This window comes from Bombus pascuorum, chromosome 7 (genome assembly GCF_905332965.1).
Source record: "Bombus pascuorum chromosome 7, iyBomPasc1.1, whole genome shotgun sequence".
Lineage (NCBI taxonomy): Eukaryota > Metazoa > Arthropoda > Insecta > Hymenoptera > Apidae > Bombus > Bombus pascuorum.
Window position 1 is genome coordinate 11478841 of NC_083494.1, and position 23636 is coordinate 11502476.

General features: G+C 46.2%; 2 protein-coding genes across 2 annotated transcripts in view; both read left to right on the plus strand.

The window, feature by feature from the left end:
- Positions 1–23636, plus strand: part of LOC132908787 (signal peptidase complex subunit 2) — a 157800-nt gene that overhangs the window by 29826 nt on the left and 104338 nt on the right. The window lies entirely within an intron of this gene.
- On the plus strand, positions 653–9585 carry LOC132908684 (uncharacterized). The gene is made up of 2 exons (XM_060962900.1): positions 653–6018; positions 6395–9585. The coding sequence occupies exon 2, from the start codon at positions 6418–6420 to the stop codon at positions 7756–7758; it is 1341 nt and encodes a 446-aa protein (XP_060818883.1). The 5' UTR covers positions 653–6018; positions 6395–6417; the 3' UTR covers positions 7759–9585.

A 23636-nucleotide genomic window follows, 5' to 3' on the forward strand; every position in this document is an offset into this window, starting at 1 on the left:
GAATTCCTCGAAGTCTCTGCTAATTCTTTCTGAGATACCCAGGTGTTTGCTACATTTTCGCGGATCTGGCACGTCGAGGCAGCTCGGGAATCAGGACTCGGACAAATTACACGCGGGACAGACTTAATCTAGGTTCGTTTCTCCTGGGAACGCCGAAAGAGAATCAAAGTCACATCTGTGACGTTCAGAACGACGCCACGGTCGTCCTGGGTCTTCTCTCTGCAAGATTGATGACGCCTCCCACGCTTTCTCACCGTTTCCAGTATTCTCTTTTGCGGGCATAGCCGCCGCGAGACAGCAGGAGAAAGGAAGATGTGATTTCTCCGTTGCAAATGAGACGTCTCCGAGTGGGAAGCTCGTCTCCGTGTCAACTAAGCCCACTGACAAATGTTCCGTGACATTGCACTCGAAACAATCTTTGTCACACTCACCTGTCGTAAGATAATTAAATATTTCAATCTCGGGAATCGAGACAGCGAGATCCGACAATGAAAAATAATACAGCAAGGCGAGAGAAATACTCGTGGAAGTACGAGAGTGATTTTTTAAAAGAAAAAAATGTTTAGGTGACGTAGAATTTAACAATACGTGATATTTAGAGAGTAAAAAACTGCTATGGAAGTAGAAATTTAAAATATAAGTTTATCGTTATTAACTATCAGATAATCTATAGATATCTGTAAATCGATCTTCGATATTTTAGAATATTTTCGTTCTATTAATCTTGTCTTTAACTACATCCCAAACGATCCTTTTTCTCGTAGGAATATCCTCGAAAGCTACAAAATCTTCGTTCATTTAAAAATTCGACTTTCACTCTCCGTTCTACAGCCAACGTTACCGATATCGTCTCAGTTGCTGGTTTAGGAAGCGGATTCTCTTCGGAGGGAAGACTCGAGGGTCTGCGGCAGGGTAGCGCAGGGTCTACGCATCGTCCATCATTCGCTGAAACGACGAAACGCTCGGTAGGTTCGCGTTTTCAGAGAGCAGAGCAGATCTGCATAGCGAGTCGGCATCTCGGGACGAGCGAGCTAAGTGCGGGATTATGCAAAGCAGCGGCCATACAGTATAAAAATACGGAGCGACTCCGCGCCATCTTTTCCGGACCATTCTAATAACTCCCTTCTATCCAGCTTCCTCCAGGCCTCTAGCTACCTTCCTCGACCTCCAACCCTCCTCGTTCCCTGGCGCTGTTCGGCCTGCGTCGACGACCATGGGGGAATCACGAACCCGTGCACGCGGAACGGTCACCCCTCTTCCAAGATTTCGGCAAATATAATCGTAAAGTCGTCGACAAGACCGTCGCGACGCCTGTGCATTGCATCTACGCGATCTTTGGCGTTCTGTAAGGCATTCTTTGTTGCTTCGCGGCTCTCCTTTCTCGCGCGTCTATTTTTCTTAATAGAAGTATACAAAATGAAGATCGTTCCTCGAGATACGTTGGATTACGCGGAACTGTTTCCACACGATTATTCATTGTGATTAAATCGGCGTTAAGGGGTGCGCTCTTAAGAGCGCATCGCGTTCGCGCGTCGATGCCAGTCACGCCGATGATTAATGACCCATGAATATTTACGCGTACCATTAATTTGTATCGTTTGATTGGTTGCTTCCTGCACACGCCAGACCATAATTCGTATACATCGGATCGTCGGGATTTACAAGCTCTCGATATCCTTCGATTTTAAATCACCGTTATCAGGAACCCTCTATATAGAATTTCTACATCTGATCGGGTCGATCCTGAAATCCGAGGGTCGCGTACGTTTCGTGGCGCCTCGCCACTTAAATTCTGAAACTTCTCGCCTAGGCGACTCACGTTTTCCGCGAGCGAGGCGCGAGATAGCGGCGTCCGATAACGCCCGGTTGGAAGTCGCATTAATTTCTCTCGGTCGACTCCCCCTCTGTGTGCCAGTGGTAGAAACGCGACAGGGGGATGGTACGGTTCTATCGAGGGTTGTGGGGGCTTGGCGTGTAGGTAACGGCACGCAGAAACGCTTCCTCGCCGGGCGTTTAGGTAAGGTATTCACGTAACACATAAGCAACCGCCACGCGCAGCCCACCGTGTGCACAGAGATAAGAGGCGAAGGTGGCATCTTAGGTGGCACTTCGAATAGAATTAAATTCCCCGAGCAACTGCGGAGCAAGTCGATATCGTCTCCGGATGATATCAACAAAAGCGGCAGAGAAGGAGGGAGGACAAACTTCTCTCCGCCATCCTGTAAACGCGCAAAGTGAATTCGAATTTTGTCGGAGACGTTCGGTTGGTGCGGTAGATTTCGAAGCTACGGATCAATGTCGTTGCAGTTTTGGTGTTAGCCAAAAGATGCTGCGGGTGGGCTTTGATCGATGTTTATTTGGAACCCCGTATTGCGGAGCCGAGTGATCACAGTTTGAAACAACGCTACGGTTGAATGTGAAGATTCGACTTGGAAGTTTGATTGGATATAACTTTGTAACTTCCGCAAACGTTATCACAAAGTTCCTAGGAAAATAATATTTGGATATAAAAATAATTGGCAATTACGTCAAGCGATAAAGCGAGATTGCGAAGAGTCTGGATAATAAGCTGGCTCGTCATGAAGCTGTGCCACTTTTTGGAGGGTGATTCCAGGAATTAAGACAGTCAGAAACATTTGATGGCTCACTTGGTATGCATGGTTCCGCTTATAAGTCAAGAAATTGCTCAAGCGGCCGTAAAATCTAAATCTCTGGTACTCGTCGTCAGGGCTGCGTACCTCTTCCCCTTTCGCGGATGACGTACACCGCGGCCAGCTATTTTCGAGAATCCTCTGATCCTCATCACACATTCAATTTATCAAGGACTCAAGATGTACTGCCCTGTTTTTTTGAGCTGCACAAATCGTTTGTTCATTTCTTTATTTTTATTGCCAGAAGACATGCAGAAATTGGACTTTTCAATTGGACTGGATACCGCGGTTTTGTAATATTTTTCCAACTTTCGCAAATCCTTCGATCGACTAATCTTTATTCGATCGACTTAAGTCACGTTTCATTCGTGGTATATGGGACGCAATTCCGCAGATTATAGGTCACGATTTTAGCAAGCTTCTGAAGAGGTATGATTGGCCTAGGGACGTATCTCGATGGGATATTTCCTTGAAACGCGGCGAGCTTGTATGCGACCAATGTGGATGCCGGCTTTTAATGGAAAATCGACTGCGCCCGGGGAAGCCCGCTGGAAGAGAATCACGATGATTCCGTGAAATATGGAGGCAGGAGCGAGCAGGTTTTCGACGGAGCCGGTAAAGCTGCACAGAGTGCTGGGGCTGCGTTAATGGGTGATTGATAAACGACCTTCTCTCATCAACTGCATCGGCTGCATATTTATCACCGGACAGACTCAGCAGTCCTCGTGTTAGCGTCAGCCAACTGGAAAGTATCGCAAGATATTGCTCGGAAGCGCGTCGAGTCGTTTCTCTTAAAAAGGAATGAATAAATTAAACACCCATTGGATTTCGGACATATATAGACTAGACGATGTAGTTGAAAATTAATTCGAGTAATCTTCTAGAAATTTTCGCATAATTCAATACACCAATGGGGGCCATACGAGCGAGTAGAAAGCTTTCTGCAAGGTGTCCCTTTGGTGAAGCAACGTTAGTGTTAACATTCACTGTTACGATTCAGCGTTAACAGCTCACGCGTGTCAGTCACGTGCCGGTCGACCAGCGACCCTCTGCTCGTTTAACTCGGACGAATTGGGCGTCGCGAAGTTGCCCTTTCTGTCCGATTTGGAGGATAACGAGGACAGATGCCTGCGAAATTACACCTAGATGATTCTCACGAATCCGAGCCTTCGCCCCTATCGAGAAAACAATAAGTTTTTCTTTTTATGGTTCGTTCTTAAAAAAAAAAAAAAAAAGAAAAAGCAATGGAGAAAAGGTAGCAAGGAAGTCGTTGGGACGTAGTCAGCGGAGAAGCATAAAGTGGTATTAGGGATTGGTATATCGCCATCAGAAGCGCGCAGGGACAGGATGCCACGATCGGCAATAAATATGGTTCATAAGCCAGGAATGGCTGGCGAAAGATATAGAAACGTTCCTAGACGTCCCGCAGCGAGTCGCGTGTCACACATAACGTCGACGAAACGGCTCTGTCGACTTTACGACCACGAATTAGGATTAAACCCGGCTTGGACCGTTCGCCATCATCTGCTTCGTTGATAGTCGAACGTTTCAATTTATTCGAGAGCTTCGAGAAAGCTCTCTTTTCCTCTTGCTCGTGTGAAACAACACCGGGAGAAATGTTTATAACGGTGGTTCGTCGTATAATAATTATTAATCTGGTTGTAGTAAATAATTTCGAAACAGGGAAGCTGGGAAAAACTTAGATACAGGTCGTTTCGTCTTCCGTGATCCGCGAATCTCCGCTGGGTCGGCCAGTCCAATCGAAAGGTCATTACAACTTTTTGCCGACTCAATCAAGAAGTTAATGTCCTTTAACCTCTAGGCGTTCCCCGCAGAGTTCGCAGAATCCTGGGAATCGTGAGCGTAAGAACTCGACGGCTCTCACATGCCGGGCAAAATAGATCACCAGTTTTATGATTGATCGCCTATTGGCTTCGCGAGCTAGCCAGCCTTTTTACTTCCTTTTTTTTCGCGATAGCGGGTATTATTGCTCAAGCATAGAACTCCAATCTCACTCTGCTTCCTTTACTTGTATCGTTCCGTTTTACTATTTTTATGCTTTAACATCTCATGAAAAAATATTGCAAATATTAACAAGCTTTGCCGAATAATTTTAAGTGAAATTTGGTCAGGATGAAGGTGTTGGTAAAACAGTGGCGTTGAAAGAATGATAAAAAATTGTGATTATCGGGTAGAAATGCTTTCGTAAGAGCCGCATATCACCTGGAGGGATCGTGGTATTTATCGAACTGCCGAGAAATGGGAGGAATTCGTCAAGAAGATAATCCGTAAAATGATGATCTCTGGTGGCTCTGCTGGTACCTTCTGTCCGGTACGGTCAATTTAATGCACCTCGTTTCTCTTCGGTAACGAGGTGTTCATAAGATGACCAACTATTAAACTACGAATAGTTTTGAACTTCAAAAATAAAGAATTAAAATCGAAATGATTCTTCAACGTCGTTGAATCTATATGCAACCTTATAAACGTTAAAGACGAAAAGAAAGATCGGAGAAAAGATTTCTCTCGAATAGAAAATGCTGGAGGGAATGCTCGAAAAGTCGGGGCGAATGATCATTGGCGGGATAATCGGGCACGGTGGAGGTCCATCAGCGGATTCGACGAGTCTGCCGAACGTCCAATATCCAGGAGATCGACCATAAAAAAAGGAGTCGAGGCTGGCGCGGGCGTTAAAAATATTCAAGATCGTTTGTCAGGCTGAATTACAGCCCCGCTCGGGCACGCCATCACCCCCATTCCCTTTAGATCTCGGGCTAACGGGGTAACGGGATCCTGCGGAACGCGTTGCGCAACGTGGAGAGAGGGCAGAAGAGGAAAGAGTCGACGAGGACGGCTACGACGACGACGACGACGATCCCGGGCACATGTGTCGAACCTGAAATATGTAGGCGTGGTCTGGATGGGACTAGCAGACGCGTCCCGACGACCGAATATGTTCACCCCGTTCGTACGCTCCACCCCCGTCTAACCCTGGGAACGTTGCCATTGGCCGGTGCCACCCTCGTTGCGCCTCCACCTGCCACGCCGTGCTACCCTCCGCGGGATTCTACCCCTAAATACGGGGGATGCGCGGCCGGTTCCCTCATTTTAACGTGGTCCGCCGATGCACGTTGTACCCTCGTACTCGTTCTCTGTGTTTCTTCTTCGGTGTTACTGCGATCGGATCGCTCATCTGTGCCGGTGTTACCACCGACGCTTGTGATTAACCTCATGTTTGTTATCCGATGGAAGAAAACTGTGTGAACTGATGTCTTAGACCAAGGAGGATTGACACCCTAAGGGGGTGAGCAGCGTGGCTGATACACGGATTGCCGGAGGAAGAATTCCCTGTTGGACGCGTGGTCCGGTAAGTTTAGTTTTGTATGCTTAAAACAAAGCGATTAAGTAGTCTTTTGTTTCTCCACGAAACTTGTAGTTTTTAGATAATTACTTTGTTAGTATACTTAATTTCGTGTACTTAATTGCTTTGTAATTTCTACGTGAAAGTCTTTGTTATTCGTGCTATCAATCGTTTAGAAGATATTGTCAATTCTCATTGACGTTTGATAACGCGTCTCCACACGTTCAAACGCATCTACGAAATCGCTTGTCTATTTTCATTGACCCAGTTTCCCTCAGTTTGAGCATGGTCGTAACACCTGGTGTTCGAGTATAGAAGCGCGAGCCTCATCCATCATTTCCGCGGAGCTTGGTAAATTGACCATCGGCCGTCATTGTCACAGGTCGATCATCCGGAGCGAGCAGGATGACAATGGAAGATCGTACGAGTGGCATCGACCGTGCCGCCCCCGCGACGTCTACGACGGCCACGTCGGGGTTGACGTCGTCCAGTCCTCCGTCTATCAGCGATGTCACGTCCGACGCTTCGTATCCTCTTCAGCGTGCTAGCAAGCGTTCCTTCGATGTGGCGTTCCTCGTCGCGCCTGACGAGAACCTTGCTCGTCGGCAGAGCGAGAAAATGAGGATGGTGTCGAACAGGAAGGATCGTATTCGCGAAGAAATATCAACGGAGAACATCTTGGACTCGGACAGACTGCCGCAGAATCTCACGATCAAGAACTACGACAATGACACCGGTGGTTCCGATAGGAGGAGGATGATGCAATGCACGGAGAACTCTTTAAGTCCTCCGTATATATCTCCGAGAACGCTGACTCCGACGTTACCAGGTTTGTCACCTGATACCGATACTCGGAGATACGTCTCTGGCACCCGTCTACAGAAATCACCCAGTCCACCTGCGTTTGCTACTCATCAGTCGATGTTAACCACTTGCCCCGATGCGGTGGAGCCAACCCTGACTTGCAACAAGGTTTACGATACAGTTATACCCTGTCCCACCGACAGACATGGAGAATCTCGAAGCGCGTTTACGAAGGTGAATCTGACAGCACAAAGGAACGGCTTCAACGACGATGGACAGACTTCGCCAAGATCCTCCATATCGCCAGACGATCGTACCGGATACCAGAGCAGCGTCAGTCCACCGGTGGTACCACTGACAGCTACTACTGGATACAAATACGCGCCGTTTCCTACGAAAATGTCTTATCCTTTCCTAGTCAGTCCCGAGAGCAGTCAACCTGGTCTACTGGAGAATTTGAAGATACCCCAGATTGCCCAACCACCTAAAGTACCCAGTCCAAAGATTCCCAGCTTCCGACCGGATCTACCACCAGTTTATCCGAATTTGTCATACAATCCGATCTCCGTGTTTCCACCGATGGCAGATGCGTTGACTAGACCGAGATTTCTGGCGACGGCCGCTGGGGTGGCTGGTCTTCTGCCCTCGTCGTTCGCCGCTTTGACTCTGCCCGCGCAAAATGTTTGCGCCAAGTGCAATTTATCTTTTCGGATGACCTCCGACCTGGTGTACCACATGAGATCACATCATAAGAACGAAAACTCCGGTGAAGCTGCCAGAAGGCGAAGGGAGGAGAAACTAAGGTGCCCTGTTTGCGACGAGAGCTTTAGGGAAAGACACCATCTGACTAGGCACATGACCGCGCATCAGGATAAGGAGAGCGACGCGATCGTGGATCAGGTCGAAGTGAAGAGGCGAGCCACCACTGTTCACAGCAAGTGACGACGGAAATCGTCGACAGAAGACACGATACTGACCAGTGGCTATTCGTTTGAAAATTAAGATGTTTCTTTTACGAAGGGGAGGATATGGAGTTTAAATTTTAAGGACTTTGAAAACTTGGAAGGAGAAGTGAGAGAATTTGTTTCAGAGGTGTTATTTTTTATTGTTATTCTATTATAAGACTCGATTAATCTGTTTTCAATCTGATCATTCATCTATGAGAATTGAAATTCGATCGGACGAAGATAAATGCTCTTCCAGTTTTTTAAGATATCATCTCCTAACATACGTAGCTCGATACACAGGATCACTTATTCTACCATAAATTTCTCGTTAACCAAATATTTACGAGATTTTTGCACTTGTCCATTTTAACTGAAGTACTTCACGAGATTATCGATTACGACATTTTACATGGTATACGTGTATGATAACGAATTAATCGCTAGAAGCTTTACCAATTAACTTAAGAGATCTTACCTTTGCGAGATAAGGTGATATTCCCTCTTTAGTCAATATTAGGTAGGAGAAATTTGTAAATATCGCGATTAATCGTCGATTGACCGGACTTTATCCTAGTTTTAAGGGTATGATAGATCGCTCGAGTACTGCTTGAATCCCAATTATTTTCTTTTACGCCATCACAATTTTCGCGATTTAAAATATTGTCAATATTTTTTTCCAGCTGGAAAAACCGAACGTTTTGATTCACGTCGGCTGGTAAGCAGGTGTGTCGAGGGGGTTGGAGTACAGGTGGGGCAGAGAGCGTGCTCTGGCGGGGACAGAACGCGACGTAAGCCGCGTTCATTTGTGTGTCGGGGGTGGCGCGGCAATAAATAGATCGTAAACCGTACCCCGGCTAACACACAAACCGGCGGAGCGCGCATAATGGTAGGAAACAATGAATGCCGTAATCGGAAACAGTGCCGGTTTGTTATCTGCCATTTACACTCCATTTAACTTCAAACAGTGAATCGGCTGGCGCGCATTCGCGTTTTAAATACACGCGACCTCCGTAGCTATCCCCGGCTCCACCCCCGCAGCGCCTCCCCCGCCCCTATGATCCCCTCCTGCTCGACGTACGGCTTAACATAGGGTTAACCTGCCGCTCGGAGTGGCTTAATATTGCCCGGAATTGCTTGACTTATCGCCACTTCCATTCCTGGCTTAATGTTTGCTTATTTCGTCGCTCTGCTGAATCGTGATTCGCTCACCTGTGTATTTCTGTTATGTTTCCCTCTTTGGTCCTTCCTATCGAGCACATTGATAATTAAGAATTTATCAAAAGCATCGGGACAGAGGTGAAATAAAATAAGGAAACAGATGGGATTCGAGCCAATACAAACGAATAAATCTTTTTAAGGATAAGAATGATAAAAAGCTACAGTATTCTGTACAGCAATAATTGCAGTAGTGTGTATATATATTCGATCTCGAAGATTTTTTTTCAATTTTAATGAAAAAAAAATGAGGGTGTTCTATCCTCGATCGCTAAAGGAGACGTTAATACTGTAAAAGCGATTCATGGAATAGTCTCTGTGGAAGTTCGACGTTATCAAATAACGATTCTATATCGGATCCACGGATTTTTTAGAATATTGCGGCCCATACGACGTTGTTCTAGATATATGTGCACGATGTAAGTCCGATGTAAATGACTCTTCATACAGGTGTAAAATTATCATCGATGTTCTGTTTTGTTTTATAAGAATTATTTATCACGACGTGTCACGTTGTATCGGTTCAATGTAAATATCACTCTGTACATAAGCACTGTATGTATTCGGAATCGTTGTTAATGAATAAAAAGAATATCCGTGAAGAGAACTCTGCGAACGTTAAACCTTATCCACTTCTTCGTTTCGTCTCTCCTCCATCTTATAAATTCTATGGTTTCGTAGCAGAAGTTTAACGTTATTCTACACCGTATTTCCTTGGTTGTCCTTAATTCTTCATGGTAATAACTCTCTCATTCGAGAGAGGTATTAAAGTTATTTTTTTTAATTCGTTTCTCTTTTGTACGATTGTCCCTGCACCGCCCAAAAGCCGATTACACGGCAATAGATTAATTTTTGACCACTTGAAATCTCTCCCTACTCGGATACTTTCGAACGTCGTTGTATCGATCGTTGTTTCCTAAGAAACCTTACTCGTATAACGTTTGTTAGAAACGATCGTAAAAATTACAATTACAAAGGAGGCTACTGACAAATATTCCAGCGAAAGTGACTTGCGCAAATATCGACTTGTTGAATCGAACATCCACGCTAGAAAACTCCCTGAAGACTATTCAGGGAGGTATCAGCCTCTCGAGAGAAAAACCACAGAGAAATCCCCTAAACGGGTAACGTTAAGCCCGTCGAAACCGCAGCCAATACGACAAACAATCTCTTACCGCCCTCGTTTCGGCTTAACTTCGCCCCTTAACCCCCTACCCCGAGAATAAGTGTACTTACCCTCTGCCCGAGGTCCATAAAGATAAATAACACGAAGCAGCCCACGGGCTCCGGGAACAGTCATATCCCTTATAAAACTAGGAAGAACCCCCTCGGAAATTCCCATCATCCTCTTTCCACCGTGGCCTGCTCCTGTCTTCCATTTAACGAGCAAATCCGTCCCCGACGCTTCCGTTTCTTCCACGCTTTCGTCTTATTATCGTCGCCCTTCCATTTCTACCGATTCGATACCGAATTCGAGGAACCATTCTCTTACAGTCACGAAACGTTGACGAAAGTATCAATCGACGACCGCAACGATTCAATAAAAACGAATCGCGGTATGGAGGTGGAAGTAGATTTGAAAGAGATCCTGACCATTATGCTCGGTTGTTCGATTTAAAAGGAGCATCGCAGCCATTCATCCCTCTTGGTTCCGATCAGACAATCGGTCTTCCCACCCTTGTTAGCGATACTTCACCGTGGAGAATCGCGCGCATGCTTGTTCTGTCAGTGAAATAATGACAATGTCATAGCTCCGGGCTGATTTGCCACGGCGCCCTTGCCACGTGGGCGACGATTGGACGCGGATATGCTAATATGGCGTCCGTTCCAAGACATTAACTTCTCGGTTTGCCGATTCTCGCCAGACGAGTCACGTCTTCGACGCGAGACCACATACGCTACGTCGATCATTCGATATCTTCGCTTCTGTGTTCCCATGAGCGGATCGAGCAAGACGTGACTCACCCTTACATATTCCATCTTCCATTGCATTCGTTAAGAAACGAGACTTGCTTTAAAGATTTGAACTTTTATATAAGATACTGTAATCGAAGAAGCACTTTATTTTTGTAAAAAAGTATACGGCTGAAAGTCAGAGTTTATACGAGTGCTGGTAGAAAGATGGGTCCCAGTGCCGTCGGTCACCCCGATTCCCAATTAGCCACGGTGTTTCGTCGCGATTATGTAACTTGACTGCGAACACGCAGCTTACATCGGTCTCACGATGATCCCCGTTTCGGCGTATCGATTTCAATCAGACGTTGCTAAACGATTTTCACAACGCCACTTTTCTAGGACATATGCTTCGTTTCGCCTTTAAGATTTTTCACACGCGATACCAGAAGCAATTACGATGGAAATACATACATCCGCTTGTAGTATAAAATACGGAAATATGTCAAATTTACCGAATTTCTCAACCACGAGAATAAACACACGTCCAGCATATCGCCGGTATCGCTGAATCCTTCTGTCCTGTCGCGGGAGACGGTAAATCCGCGGTGAAAGGACAGCCGCCGAATTCGAAGCGGATACTGCGCACCGTTCGCGCATAGTTTGCGGCTCGACAAAGAGCTGTCTGGGAAAAAAGCAGACCGCAGCGGTGTCGTGCGGTGCAGGCCGAAATAGAAAGGACCGGCCAGGCGGGCAATAATTCGAAACAAAATGTCAAGCGGCCACCATTGTCGAGTGCGGTGGTGCGGTAGGCGCCAACTAGCGCCGACGAGAAAATATCGCCGACAGTAAATCAAGGTGTAGAAGAGGATTCACCACCTTCTCCCATCCCCTGGCTCACACGCTCTCTTCCCTCCTGTCCCTTCCACCCACGCAGGCCTGTTTCATCCCTCTGCGGATGGTCCAGCCGCACGATCGCGCCCTCACCAGCTTCCGTTCCTTGTCACTGTGTGCTTCATGCGTCGCGGTGTTTCGTGTTGACGTTCAAGGTTACACGTTTGGATAAGCGTTTGAGCGTTTGAAAAAGTTGAGAAGGTACTGTGAATTCTGAAGAAGAATCTTTTCTCCAATTAACATGGTTAAAAAAGGTGGACGATTTTTTGTGATATTGAAGCATATGAGAGATAGAGAGAGGGGATGGTTGTACGGTGGAAAAAAGATTTTCTATTCTGCTTAAATATGTCCGACCGCAAAGCAATAAAATATCTTTATCTTACTCGTGCCATTACTCCCTTGATTCAGTGGGGTTCAATTTACATTCCTATCGGGGCTTCGGAAAGATAAGTCCATTTAAATAAATTAGTAATGCTATCTCTTGGTCGGCGGCCCGGGGTGGCGTTTAATAATATTTTATCAATTTTCGCGGCGATTCGTTACGCGGTGACGCCGTTCACCATTGTTCCGACGTACAATTGCTCGAGTTTTAAACTTTACGCCTCGATGAATCATCTTTCGCGAACCGATTTGCCGCGTGATAAGTTGCTGAAAAAGTTCTCCGCTGCCTCAAAAAACATTTCGCGGATCGATGAATCGCTATGTCGCGGAACAATTTGTAGTTCTTACATCTACACTTACATTTGTAGCTTTTAAAGGAAAATTTGTTTGAAAAAAATTGTAATGTATCGGCTCTTTTTATTATTCTTGCTTACTACCGAGTAGCGTAAAGCAGCGGGTGAGAATTTTGAAAATAGATCTGTTCTGTTCGTCGTTTGTGCAGAGTTGTCGTTTCCCCTTTGTGGCTGGCGTGTAGGTAGGACAATATAATGGGGCATAACAACGGCGTTAACACGCACTGGCCGACCCCGGACGCGACCCGGGACCCTCGCCGGGTGAATTACACCTCTGATAATTACTAGAAATTAATGTTCGAGCCTTACACCGGTCATTGTGAACCGAGTCGTTTAACCAACCCTTGTTTACTTGCTTTTATGCTTTTAATCGCGATACCAGTATCACTTACCGAGAGTTTTTTCATCCTCTCTTTCAATCGCTTTATCTTGAAAGAAGTTAAACGGAATATTTCATACGTGGTCTATCCAATTATCATCGAATCGTGATTGCATCTGCTTCAAAATCAGTAAGAAGACAGGCAATAGGAAAGGAGGGAGATAGGCGAGAAGAAGAGGGTAAGAGAAGACGACGGGGTTCGTAAAATTGAAAAATTAAAATCGGCGCCGACGACGGCGCGGATCCGCGGCCGATATAGAGGGCGGGCCACCCGATGGGATGTATTAAAGCTGCGGCAAGGGCCACACCAGCAGATAGGTTAATGTGAATTTATTGCGATCGAGATATCGCGTCGGCCAGAAAGCAGAGACGCGTGCTACGCGCCCCGTCGAACCGATAGCTATTGTGCACCCGCTCTCAAATCGTTCCTAGTAAAGGTCCAGACCGCGACCAAGGGGACCCGTCGCTGTTTTAAACCAACCACCCATTTTCCTGGGGTCGAGCTTCTTATCAGAATGCATCTGGGACTGCCACGCGTACAGCTTCTTCTTCGGTTAAATGAATTGCGAGCGATACCATGATTCCTTGATCGCCGGACGATTCTTCTAGAATTCCGAAGGCAGAGCATCATCTCTACCCTTGCATTGTACTAATTTTCTCTACGATCAGAGACCTTGGCTCTTACTTATAGAGCTCCGCTTATTCTATCCATTCGAAAGTATCAATCGGAGATCGTAAAATTTTATTCGCTAAATCCCATAGAATTAATAGTTCTTTTAACCTTCGAACGACGATCGTTATGTAAATATTTCACGTTTATTTCTGTCTAAATTACATGTACGAATTATTATTCTATGAAACTATACGAACGATTTCATTTTTTAAATTAATTTCATTATTATATCAGGATGGAAAGCCTTCTCTCCGCTTAATTGCTATAAATTAAAATATTTGTCATTCGTCACGACCGTATTCTTCCTCCGCTGGAGGATCGTTATCGCTCTTAGCGATACAATAAGTTGTTTTTGTATGAAGAATCTGATGGATCAATCGAAGGAGGCAGGCTGCTCCGATCGGGCCGGTCTCGAGATAGCTTCTGGTGCGAGGCTGTCCTCCGCGGCGCGGCCCCGCGCGTCTTCTTCGAGCCTCTCCGCCGGATAGTCCCTGTGATCGTATATCACATTACTTTAATTCATATGGTAATCGCGCGCGGCGCAGTGACTACGCGGCTCCGGCGAAAACTTTCGGAACAATGCGAGGGACAATGCGAGGGGTGCGTGGGAGGGAGTGGGGAGGGGGTGGTGCACGGGGGATGTAGAGGTAGTGCGGAGGAGAGGACACCGTCGCTCGCAGAGGGGATGGAACAACGCCAGGGTGAAAGGAGGGTAGAGGCACTGGAAATGGTGGAGTTGGACGAGAACGGTGCGAATGCGATATTGAATTCGCCCCTGGCGACGTGCCTGTTATCGACAATGTCCGACCGCTGGACCGGAAGCCATTTGCTCGCTCTGTGACGAAATTTATGAAAGTTTCGCGGACCTCTCGCGGTATAATTGGGAAGGCTGCCGCATGTGTGGCAGCGCGAAGGTGGACTGGCCGACCTGTGCTTTGCACCGTCCTGAACATGTTTGCTTCACTCGAGCGCTGCTGCCCGATTCCGTTACGGAAACGGAAGAAGCCACCCGCCCCCTGAGTATTTTCTGTCGCGTTGACGTCATTTTGTCTGTTAGAGAGAATTTGACACGGGAACTACAACAGTGTGTAGGAATATTCTATTCTGTGCATCGTGGAACAGTCACATTGTCTTTGATAATAAATATAGAAGGATATAAAATAAGATTCGCAAAATTTGGTCAGGATTCAGATTGGGAAAAGGAACGAAGCTTGGTTGTTGGATTAAAAGGATTGTTGTTTCGATTCTGTTGGCAGTCGCCCCGGTGTCGGGTTCCGATAGAAATGAAATTCCCATTTCGCGATGAAAACCGCGGCTCAATCCGCGACGAATCCATATGCCGAGGAGCGCGCCATCCAATCTGAAAGTGGCCGGTTAAAGCGAACAGCTTATGCACCATACGTTTCGGGCGCATGTTCGCGCCCACGTTCGTGATTTCGTCCAGAAGCAACGAAAACCGCCGATGGAAATGAATGCCGCGTAGCTCTGGCCCAGATCCCGTTTCCGATTTTCCCTTTTCGCGCTCCATTTTCGTTCTTCGAGAATACTTTCGCTTATGGATGCGAAATGATGAAAAGTGGAGTGATCGAAGTTTCATTCGAACTGTACAGAGCTTATATCAGATCTGTTTCTATTGAAAATGAAACCAAAAAGCTATGTGATTTAGATTAAGTGACGATTAATTCAAGCAAAGCTCTTTCTCTCTCTTTTTCTCTTTCTTTTTCTCTGACGATCATTAAAAGTACGAAAAAATCTGCAAAATTTCAGCATCCAGATTTCGATTGAAGCGTCTGATGGAAATTGGCCGGTTGGCCATATGCGTCGATTCTCTAGTTGTGTGCGCAGAAAAGCTGGATGGGCGTCGAGGAGGTGGCGAAGCGGCAGGGTCCGGGGTGGTGGGCCGCATTACAAATTTAATCTTACAAATGGATCCGAAAACTTGGAAACAATGGAATATATGAAATGCGGCCGCGTATATCATGTCGCTAGACACGGGGTGGTTCCAGCGGCAATATTGTCAGGGCCGATCCATATTCTCCGCGAGCGTGCAGGGGGATGGGGCCCGGCAAGATCCAGAGGACGGGCGAATATCGAAGGAAGGGTGGAAAGAAAGGCAAAACACGCTGTTGGCAAGACAAGAAGTCGCGAGACACGCATGGTTCCTGTCGCGTTCCAACCAGCACGTGTGGCCCCTAGATTCTGGCATCACATAGGTACGAAGTTATCGAGCACGCTGAGGTCGAGATACGTCGTAAAGAATTTATAACCGACTCTCTGAAAACGATTTCTCATCGATGATACCATTCCTTAAACTTTGCAAAACAGTCGGTTCCAGTTATAGTACTGCTTTCTACTTCTTCGTCGTTTCTCTTGGGGGTTGATTAACAAATATCGGCGCTTGTAACGAAGCTGATGAATTTTTAGAACAAAGCTATTTCGTAGAAAAATGGAAGGGAACGGTGGACGATCCATTCCCGCGATTCGATCAAAGAATTTGAGGAGGCAAGGGTCGTGTAAGCAAACGTTTGTGGAGAGGATAAAATGGAAGGGAGAAAGCTCGTAGGTTCGAGGCAGAGTCTACCCGGCTAGATTAGCATAAATATGGCGTCTTAGAACGGGGCAGTTTGTCATCGTTAGCAAAGCACACGCTTCCTGGGACTTGTCGAGTCACACTCCTCTGAATCGTCGTGGCCGCTTCTATTCCGCACGGGGTACCGACAAACGTTCCACAGGAAGGAAACCACCGATGTAGGTTGTTGGATACACGACGAGCGACCGTACGAGTTAGCTAGTCGGGATTGTATCCACCCACCACCCTCTAGAACTCGTTTTTGCCCCTTTCCTGACCTTGCTAGTCGGAGACAGGTACTTCGGTAGCCGAACTTCCCGAACGCAGATTTCGCACTGGCTGAAGGATAACGTGATTTAGATCTCGTTCCAGGTGCTAGTTGGAGTTAAATTGCCTCCGTTCTACGCGGAGTCATGCTAGGAAAGGACACTGTAGGGATAATGTAGTCACTTTCGATGTTCAAACCTTTAGTTATAACTTTCGTCGAACTTTCCTCGTAACTTTAAAATTTAAAATCTGTATATCACAGAAAAATGGCGTTCCTCATAGAAAGTAAAAAATGCGAATTTCTTACGGAACAGTTTTCTTCAAGATATGAGATGAATTGGCTTTTTATCGCAATTTCATAAAAGCATCGATCTATCAGCCTGAAATAGAAAGCTCGCGCAACTTTGCCGATTCATTCGATCGGCTCGCGTTATTACGATCTCGCCCTAGTATCGTCACCAATCTGCTAAAACGCATCGCCATACTTCATAAACACCCCTGCATGCCCGCAAGACGTATTAGCCTCGAGATGCCACGGCGAGCGGGAGTGACATTACTTTTCTATTAGAACGATTGGACGAAAGGAAGAATCGATATCCGCGCCCATAGTTTCCGTTCGCTTTCTATCCCCCTGAAATCTATTCTACCGTCCTTGAAGATCTTATTGCATCATAGCGAAAAATGTCCATTTCCCGAAGATTTTCTAATTTAAAAGTTCCAAAGACATCTATGTTTTCTTTGCAATCAATCAACAACTTTTGACAAATTCTTAGGACAGATTCGCGGATGACTTTTAGTATCCTTCGAACCCCCGACTGCCGTACTCGAGGGAGCGTTTACCGCGGATAATTCATATTTATGACTGAACGCTTTATCAACCCCACTTGCCTCGTATACATTTAATTGAGACGTCCGTGTCGGAAGCAATAGGGTGCGAACCCTGTTGTCTCAGGGGGTCGGGAACACAATGGCTCTACCACTCGATGGACGTTCGCTTCGTTTCTCTGGACCGTCGTTGACCGTCGTTAACGATCTGCATGGATTTCCTAGATATTCGAGTGCGTGTCCGGTCCGATCATTCTTCTTGCTCGTCGCGCGATTCGTCGCAACTGATTCGTGGCCAATCGCTGACCATCGTCGTTCTTATTGAGTCATTGCAGAAATCGAGCTACGCGGTTCCTCTATACTCTATCCGATAAACCTTTATTGAAAATTTGCGTTGACTTTTATATTTCACATATTTATAGGAATCGCATAACGTTTAAAATTCTCTATACCGTTTTGATTCTTCCACCTCGACTACTGCTCGCCTATCTGGAATTTTCACCCTCGGACGTATGCTGGTTCCATTGAGAATTTGTTTTCTACAAAATCGGTAAGCCTATTCAGATAACATGCTATAACTGTGATCTTTTACATTGGAATAACGTAGATTCGTAGATGATGTTACATTTGTCTATAGCATTGTAAACAGATATATAGACTGACCAGAAATTCTCCTATTTTTTAAGCTTAATACTCCATCTAGAAGTTTCGAAAAGTTCCCATTATTCTATATATCTCTGTACAAGATCTGACTAACTATGCCTTCGGTAGCTCCATCAAGCGTATCTGCAAACATGCCAATTCACTCGTCCATCTGCCCGACTTCTTCTGCGAATTGCTGCTCGTGTTTAAGAAACGTGTCAGTAACTCGTCTTTATTCTCGCACCATACGTCACTTCCTATTAATTGTTGATTACTTGTTCATATATATCGATATTTTTCTGTACCAAAGGATTATTATTATTATTTACGAGTTTCTAAGATTTCTGTCGTTTCAATAAATATGTATTTAAGTTTGGTGCAAATTATAGCAAACCATAGTTGAGATTTTGAGTATATCTAGATATATTATCGCATTTTTCCATGACATTCTTTGTTCTAAGATCCAGAGATATCCTCAAGCGAACAAATTACAAATAAATCGGCCATGAACGATGAAGAAATCAGTACGTTTGGCGAGTTCTTCACGAAGAAAGTGGTGGATTTACGAGCTGCTCCCAGAGCGAACGATTACGCGCTCGTAAAGAAGCTCGTAAGTGGAATCGTTCCCGTGGCGCGTTCTCACGATCAGTCGGAGCGATCGTCATCGAAGGCGTGCAGGGCCTTTTAGCGATTGCACCCATGTATCTGGTCCGTCGATTGAGTTATCGCGTGATAGCCCCGACGCCACCGGCCAAGTAATTGAACCAAAACTTTCTCGCCACCGGTTACCGATCCTCTTTCTATCCTTTCTCTTCCTCCCTTTCTTTCCTTCGAACGATGCGACGCGAGGAATACGAGCAAAGAGGAGGAAGAAGAGGAGCAGACAGAGAGGAGGAAAAAGAAGAAAACGAAATTGGAAAGTGTCCGCGGGAAGTTGCCGACGCCCGGCCACTATTATTATTATCGGTCGACACAGGCCGATCCCCCGCGATCGGCTTTTAATCTTCGATCGTCGATCGGCCTATTAGGCGGGAACAGGCGAATGGCCCGTAATTGAAACTCTGTTATCGCGGCCTTCTACGTGATTGCATCGGTAGCGCGAGGCCGAATCATTCGCGTTTATCTGCCGGCAAGAAGTTCTCGCGCGATCTCGCGGCTCGTCGATGAGATCGCTCGCCAAACCGTGTCTTTTTAGCCGACACCCACCCTTCCAAGAAGAAACTTAATGAAATCGGAGCTACGGATATCGCTCGATCTTGTTCGTCCACAACGTACCGCTGAACGAACGTTTCGTCGTATCTGCATCGTAAATTAGTCTCCTCTCGTGGAATATGTTAATAGCGATCGTACGAGGATGGTTCGCTATCGAATAAGAAAACAGGTGACGGGCTGATGAAAATTTTTAAATGTCGTCGATTGATGTTACGAGGAGACGTTAGAGGCTTGGGATTTGTTTCTAGAGGGAGAAGGTAATTGATTTCTCTTTTTTACGATCCGACGATGGCTCGATGGACAAACAAAAGCTTTCGACTATCGATCCTTCCTCGTGGTCCCGCTTCCATACTTTTCGTCCCGCGATCCCAGAGGGTCCGCTCCGGATCCATAAGTATTTTCTCAGATTGAAAAGCTTTCGGCATGAAATATGGGTCAGAGATATGGGCGCAACCCTTCTACGGTTTTAATGGAATTAGTATTTAATACTGGTGGGTGTTGGGGGCGCGAAAGGGGCCGGCCGGAAAGGGGGAAAAAACTAAGTGGTTCTGTCCTGTTAGGAGCAGTCTCCCGTTTACCGGTATTGCCTTTGCAGAAAATTTACTACTCGTTAGAGGCCTCGAATTAAAAGGCCGTCGCGCAAGAGCGCGGATAACGTCCGGAAGAAAAAATACTGCCCCCCGCGATTCCATTTGTGTCGTCTATGGACCTTGGAAGGGACGGTGGCTTGCTGAAGAAATAGAGGCGGTTCCCAGTGAAAAACAAGCAACGAATCGAACGTAATACGTCACTGACGATTACGAAGCAAATGGCAACAGGATATCCTCAAATATTTCCGAGATTCGTATCGGTCTGGTTTGTACAATGTGATTAAACTGTAGATTAAACTATTAAGCAGCGCTACCGATTGCTTCAGTTGTGCCTAGAGTTGCATGTGGAATTTCGCTTCTTTAAAACTATCTGACAATCATTAATTTTGCCTCGGAGCCAGATTGATCCAAGTCCATGGTTGTATTTTTTTTACTAGGAAATTCCGACTAAAAGTTTATAATCGTCTGAGCTCTTACAGAAAATGTCCGGCCTTTAAGATACTCCAAATATTGATCGATTAAGTTACGTACGACTTTTGCTTTTGATTTATGTTCAACGAATATTTATCGTTCGCAGGAAATTAGCAATATCAGACATTCCCGACAAACTGAGGCGACGCGTCCCGTTTGCCAAAGGGACTTCCATATTGAAGGGAAGAAAGCGTTGCAAACATCGACGAGCTAGCGCAAAACCTCCAACAGCGATTTTAACACGAACACTTCTGCTTGGTGGGTTCGGTCAATAAGCGCAATAAACTCATTCCGCGGTTTACTGCGAATCGCTTTACAGCCGTCTCGGTTACGACGTCACCTATTCCGCTTCTCTGACCCTTCACCACTTTGCTCTACTCCCTCTACCTCTCTTCCTCTCTCTGTCTTTCGTACATTTCACCCTTCGATCGTTCCATCGTTTTCTTTGTCGTTGAAAGTCCAAGCGGAACGGGGAGAGGAACTAGTTACCGAAACTGCGCTAGTTTAAATTACGAGCAGCGGCGCCTTCGCGATTTATTTTTGGGGGGTGCCACCCCCTCGGCAACCCCCGCGGGCATATATCCGTAAAACTATACCGAGTGACACTGTCTACTTTATTTCACGAGCCTCGTTTCGCCGTTCCCGTCGTCCCTCTTTCACCACTTTGTTCTTGCAAGTTTCTTTCTACGCGAAACTCTCAATGTTAACGGGGTGAGAAACGGGAAAGTTCGCGACCGTTTTGAAGACGCTGAGATATTGCCCGCTCATCGGTCGACGATGATATAAAATGCTCGTCGCGGACCGGGACGTGGACTACTGTTTTATATCGTTATCGGGGCCAACAGAAGACTGGGTTGTGATTTCGTGCCACCAAATTTTCACTGCTCTCTGGGAAAAAGATTTAAAGCGGCGTTTCCGTTTCATGACGATAACTCGACGCTGGTGTTTGCGAGCTCGTCGTCGTAGTTTCTCGAAGCTTTCTTGAATGGAAGCACTTGCCAGTCCAGCCTTCTTCACTGGCTCGAACTTTGTGTAGCAACATTCGTAGCTCGCACGAAATCTTGTCGCTATGTATCTCGCAAAAAATATATCGTTCAGTTTCTCTCTCTATTTTTTAAGGGTCTTCCATTATAAAAGTTCATCAATTTTGTCTATACGTATCTACGTTCTAGTCGCCTAAAAATCTCAGGCGTTAAATTCTCTGTTAATTCCGTAGCCGTGCAAGTTAGCTCGATCGAGGCGATTCATTGGGAATTTTCGGAGGAAAAAAGTGGAAAGCACGGGATCGGTAGCTAGGTCTCGTCCCTCCTATCAATCTCGTCCGCTCGTTCCCTCTCGCTCTCGGACATTTACATGGCAATAGCTGATGTACCTACACACCGGGCCGGGTTGTTCCCCGAGGCCAGAATTGAAACCACCTCATTACCAGCCGTTGGTTGGGGGTTGCGTGGAAGGGGTTTGCCAGGGGGGAGGGGGACGAGGCTGCTGCCGCCGGAGAATCCGTTTTGCGAATATTGGAGGTAATGTCGCGAGCGGTTTTATACAACACCCGTTCCGCCTTTTTCAGGCACCCCTCACCACCACCATCCGCCCCCCTCCCCGCCAGCAGACTTATTTCAGCCCGTATTACGGTCGGTCTGATGAAAAATGGAAATAGGTATCCTTCGGTACTCCCGTCGACGCTCTTTTATATTTTAACACTGGCCAAGAATTCTTGTTTCGCGACGAAAACGCGATACAACGTGTAATCACGACGAACTTTGTCATTTTCTAAGCACTTAATTATTAACACGAACGGTGGAGCCGTCCGTTTACCAAGGTATTTTTACGGCGCGACGAAAGCTCGTTTCGCAGGGGCCAGGAATAACAGAACAGGTTCGGTCGGAGGCATAGGTGCGCGGAGAATAGAGTCTCCGAGCAGATGACACGTTCGCCAGGACGGAGATAAGGGAACGACTCTCGTAACACGAGTACGAAGATGCCCGCATTACGAAACACGGCAGTCGCCTTTACGACGCCGCGATACGGCTAAACGGGGTTGGATCACGCCCCGCGCATAACAACACCAATCCCTTCCGTGGCTCGGCCATGGAACGCGGCAACTTTACAAGTTTAATTAAACGTTTGCCGTAACAACGCCACGAAAGGTTGGCGAAGAAAGAGCGCCCGGATCTTCCAGTCTTAACGGCGATCTCTCGATAACACCCCCTCAACCGCAACTGCTTCGTGCTCTCGAAATTCTGTTTAAAGTTCGATCTCGAAAAGAGTCTCGGGAGACCTTGCTATTTAGAAATCGAGGGACAAATCGTCTCGTGTGTTTTCTACCATTTAATTACGACTCCTCCCTGTTCGTACGAAAATGCAACACGTAATCGATTTCTCTCGGGCGCCAAACTCGGCGAGAACGCTCGAAAGTTTCCCAGTTTGAAAGCGGACGCAACTAAGAGTTCTGCGAGTACACGGAAGCGAGAAGTTTCGCCACGATCGGTTTCAGGAACTTCACTCCGCTTCCGTTCGCCGAAAAGGAATGGACTCGCCGTGTTGGGGGCATATTGGTAATCTCGAGCGCGGAGAATATTTCTGCCAACGTTTTCATCTACCCGCGAGCACCGACCAACCCCCTGGGTCCGCTCTATCGCAGTCAAGATGGCGGTCTCTATACGGTACACTACGATTTCCATTTCCATATAAACTTTCCGGTGTTCTAGATCTTAGCTTTTACCCGCTGCGGCGTATTTTCTCTCGGAAACGGTGGGACATTTTTTTAACTTACTCCTCGAAACCAACGTTCTGACGAACAATGCGATATTTGAGATTGTTGACGTTATGAGATGTATATGAATACAAAGGAACGCGTGGATAAATTGTAAGGTAGAAAATATATATTTTAAATATTAAAGTGTAAATACAAATTTCGGAATATAATTGAGTTGATCCAGATCCGCACGCTAGTGTCATACACTCAAGGAAACCATCCGCTCAGTAACCAGAGAGACCGAACACTCTGCATGTCACATCTGTTGAAACAATAACTAAAAAGGCCCCTCCAAAGGGACTAGACCCTCGGTAGAAGGACCTTCCTAAACCAGCGCTAAAACATTCCGTTGTAGCATTTCGAGTCAGTCTGTCTTAACATTCCGAACCACGCTGTTGTAACCGTCACTCTGTCAGATTTCTGAAATAAATCTTATTGTCGCATACGAAGTTCCATTTTCTTCACCCTATTTGCGAAAGAATTATTTCGTTTGAACCGCGACGCGAGGAGATCACCGGCGATCCGTTAATTTCACGATCTTTTGTGTCTCCGCTGTGACACTAGCAGTGTTACCCTATGACTGAAAACCCTGAAGCCAACGTCGCTTATCTACTGTTTATGGTTTGCCTTCGACCCAGTCTTTTGTCTATACGTTGTCGATGGCTTCAGTTTTTTATTTTTTTTATTTTTTTTTATTTTATTTTGGTTATTTTACAATTTGTCCTTATGGACATTTGGTAAAGTGTTATATCTT

Bases quoted from the DNA above. Each gene is read 5' to 3' on its own strand.
- LOC132908684 (XM_060962900.1), top strand. From the start codon at position 6,418: ATGACAATGGAAGATCGTACGAGTGGCATCGACCGTGCCGCCCCCGCG.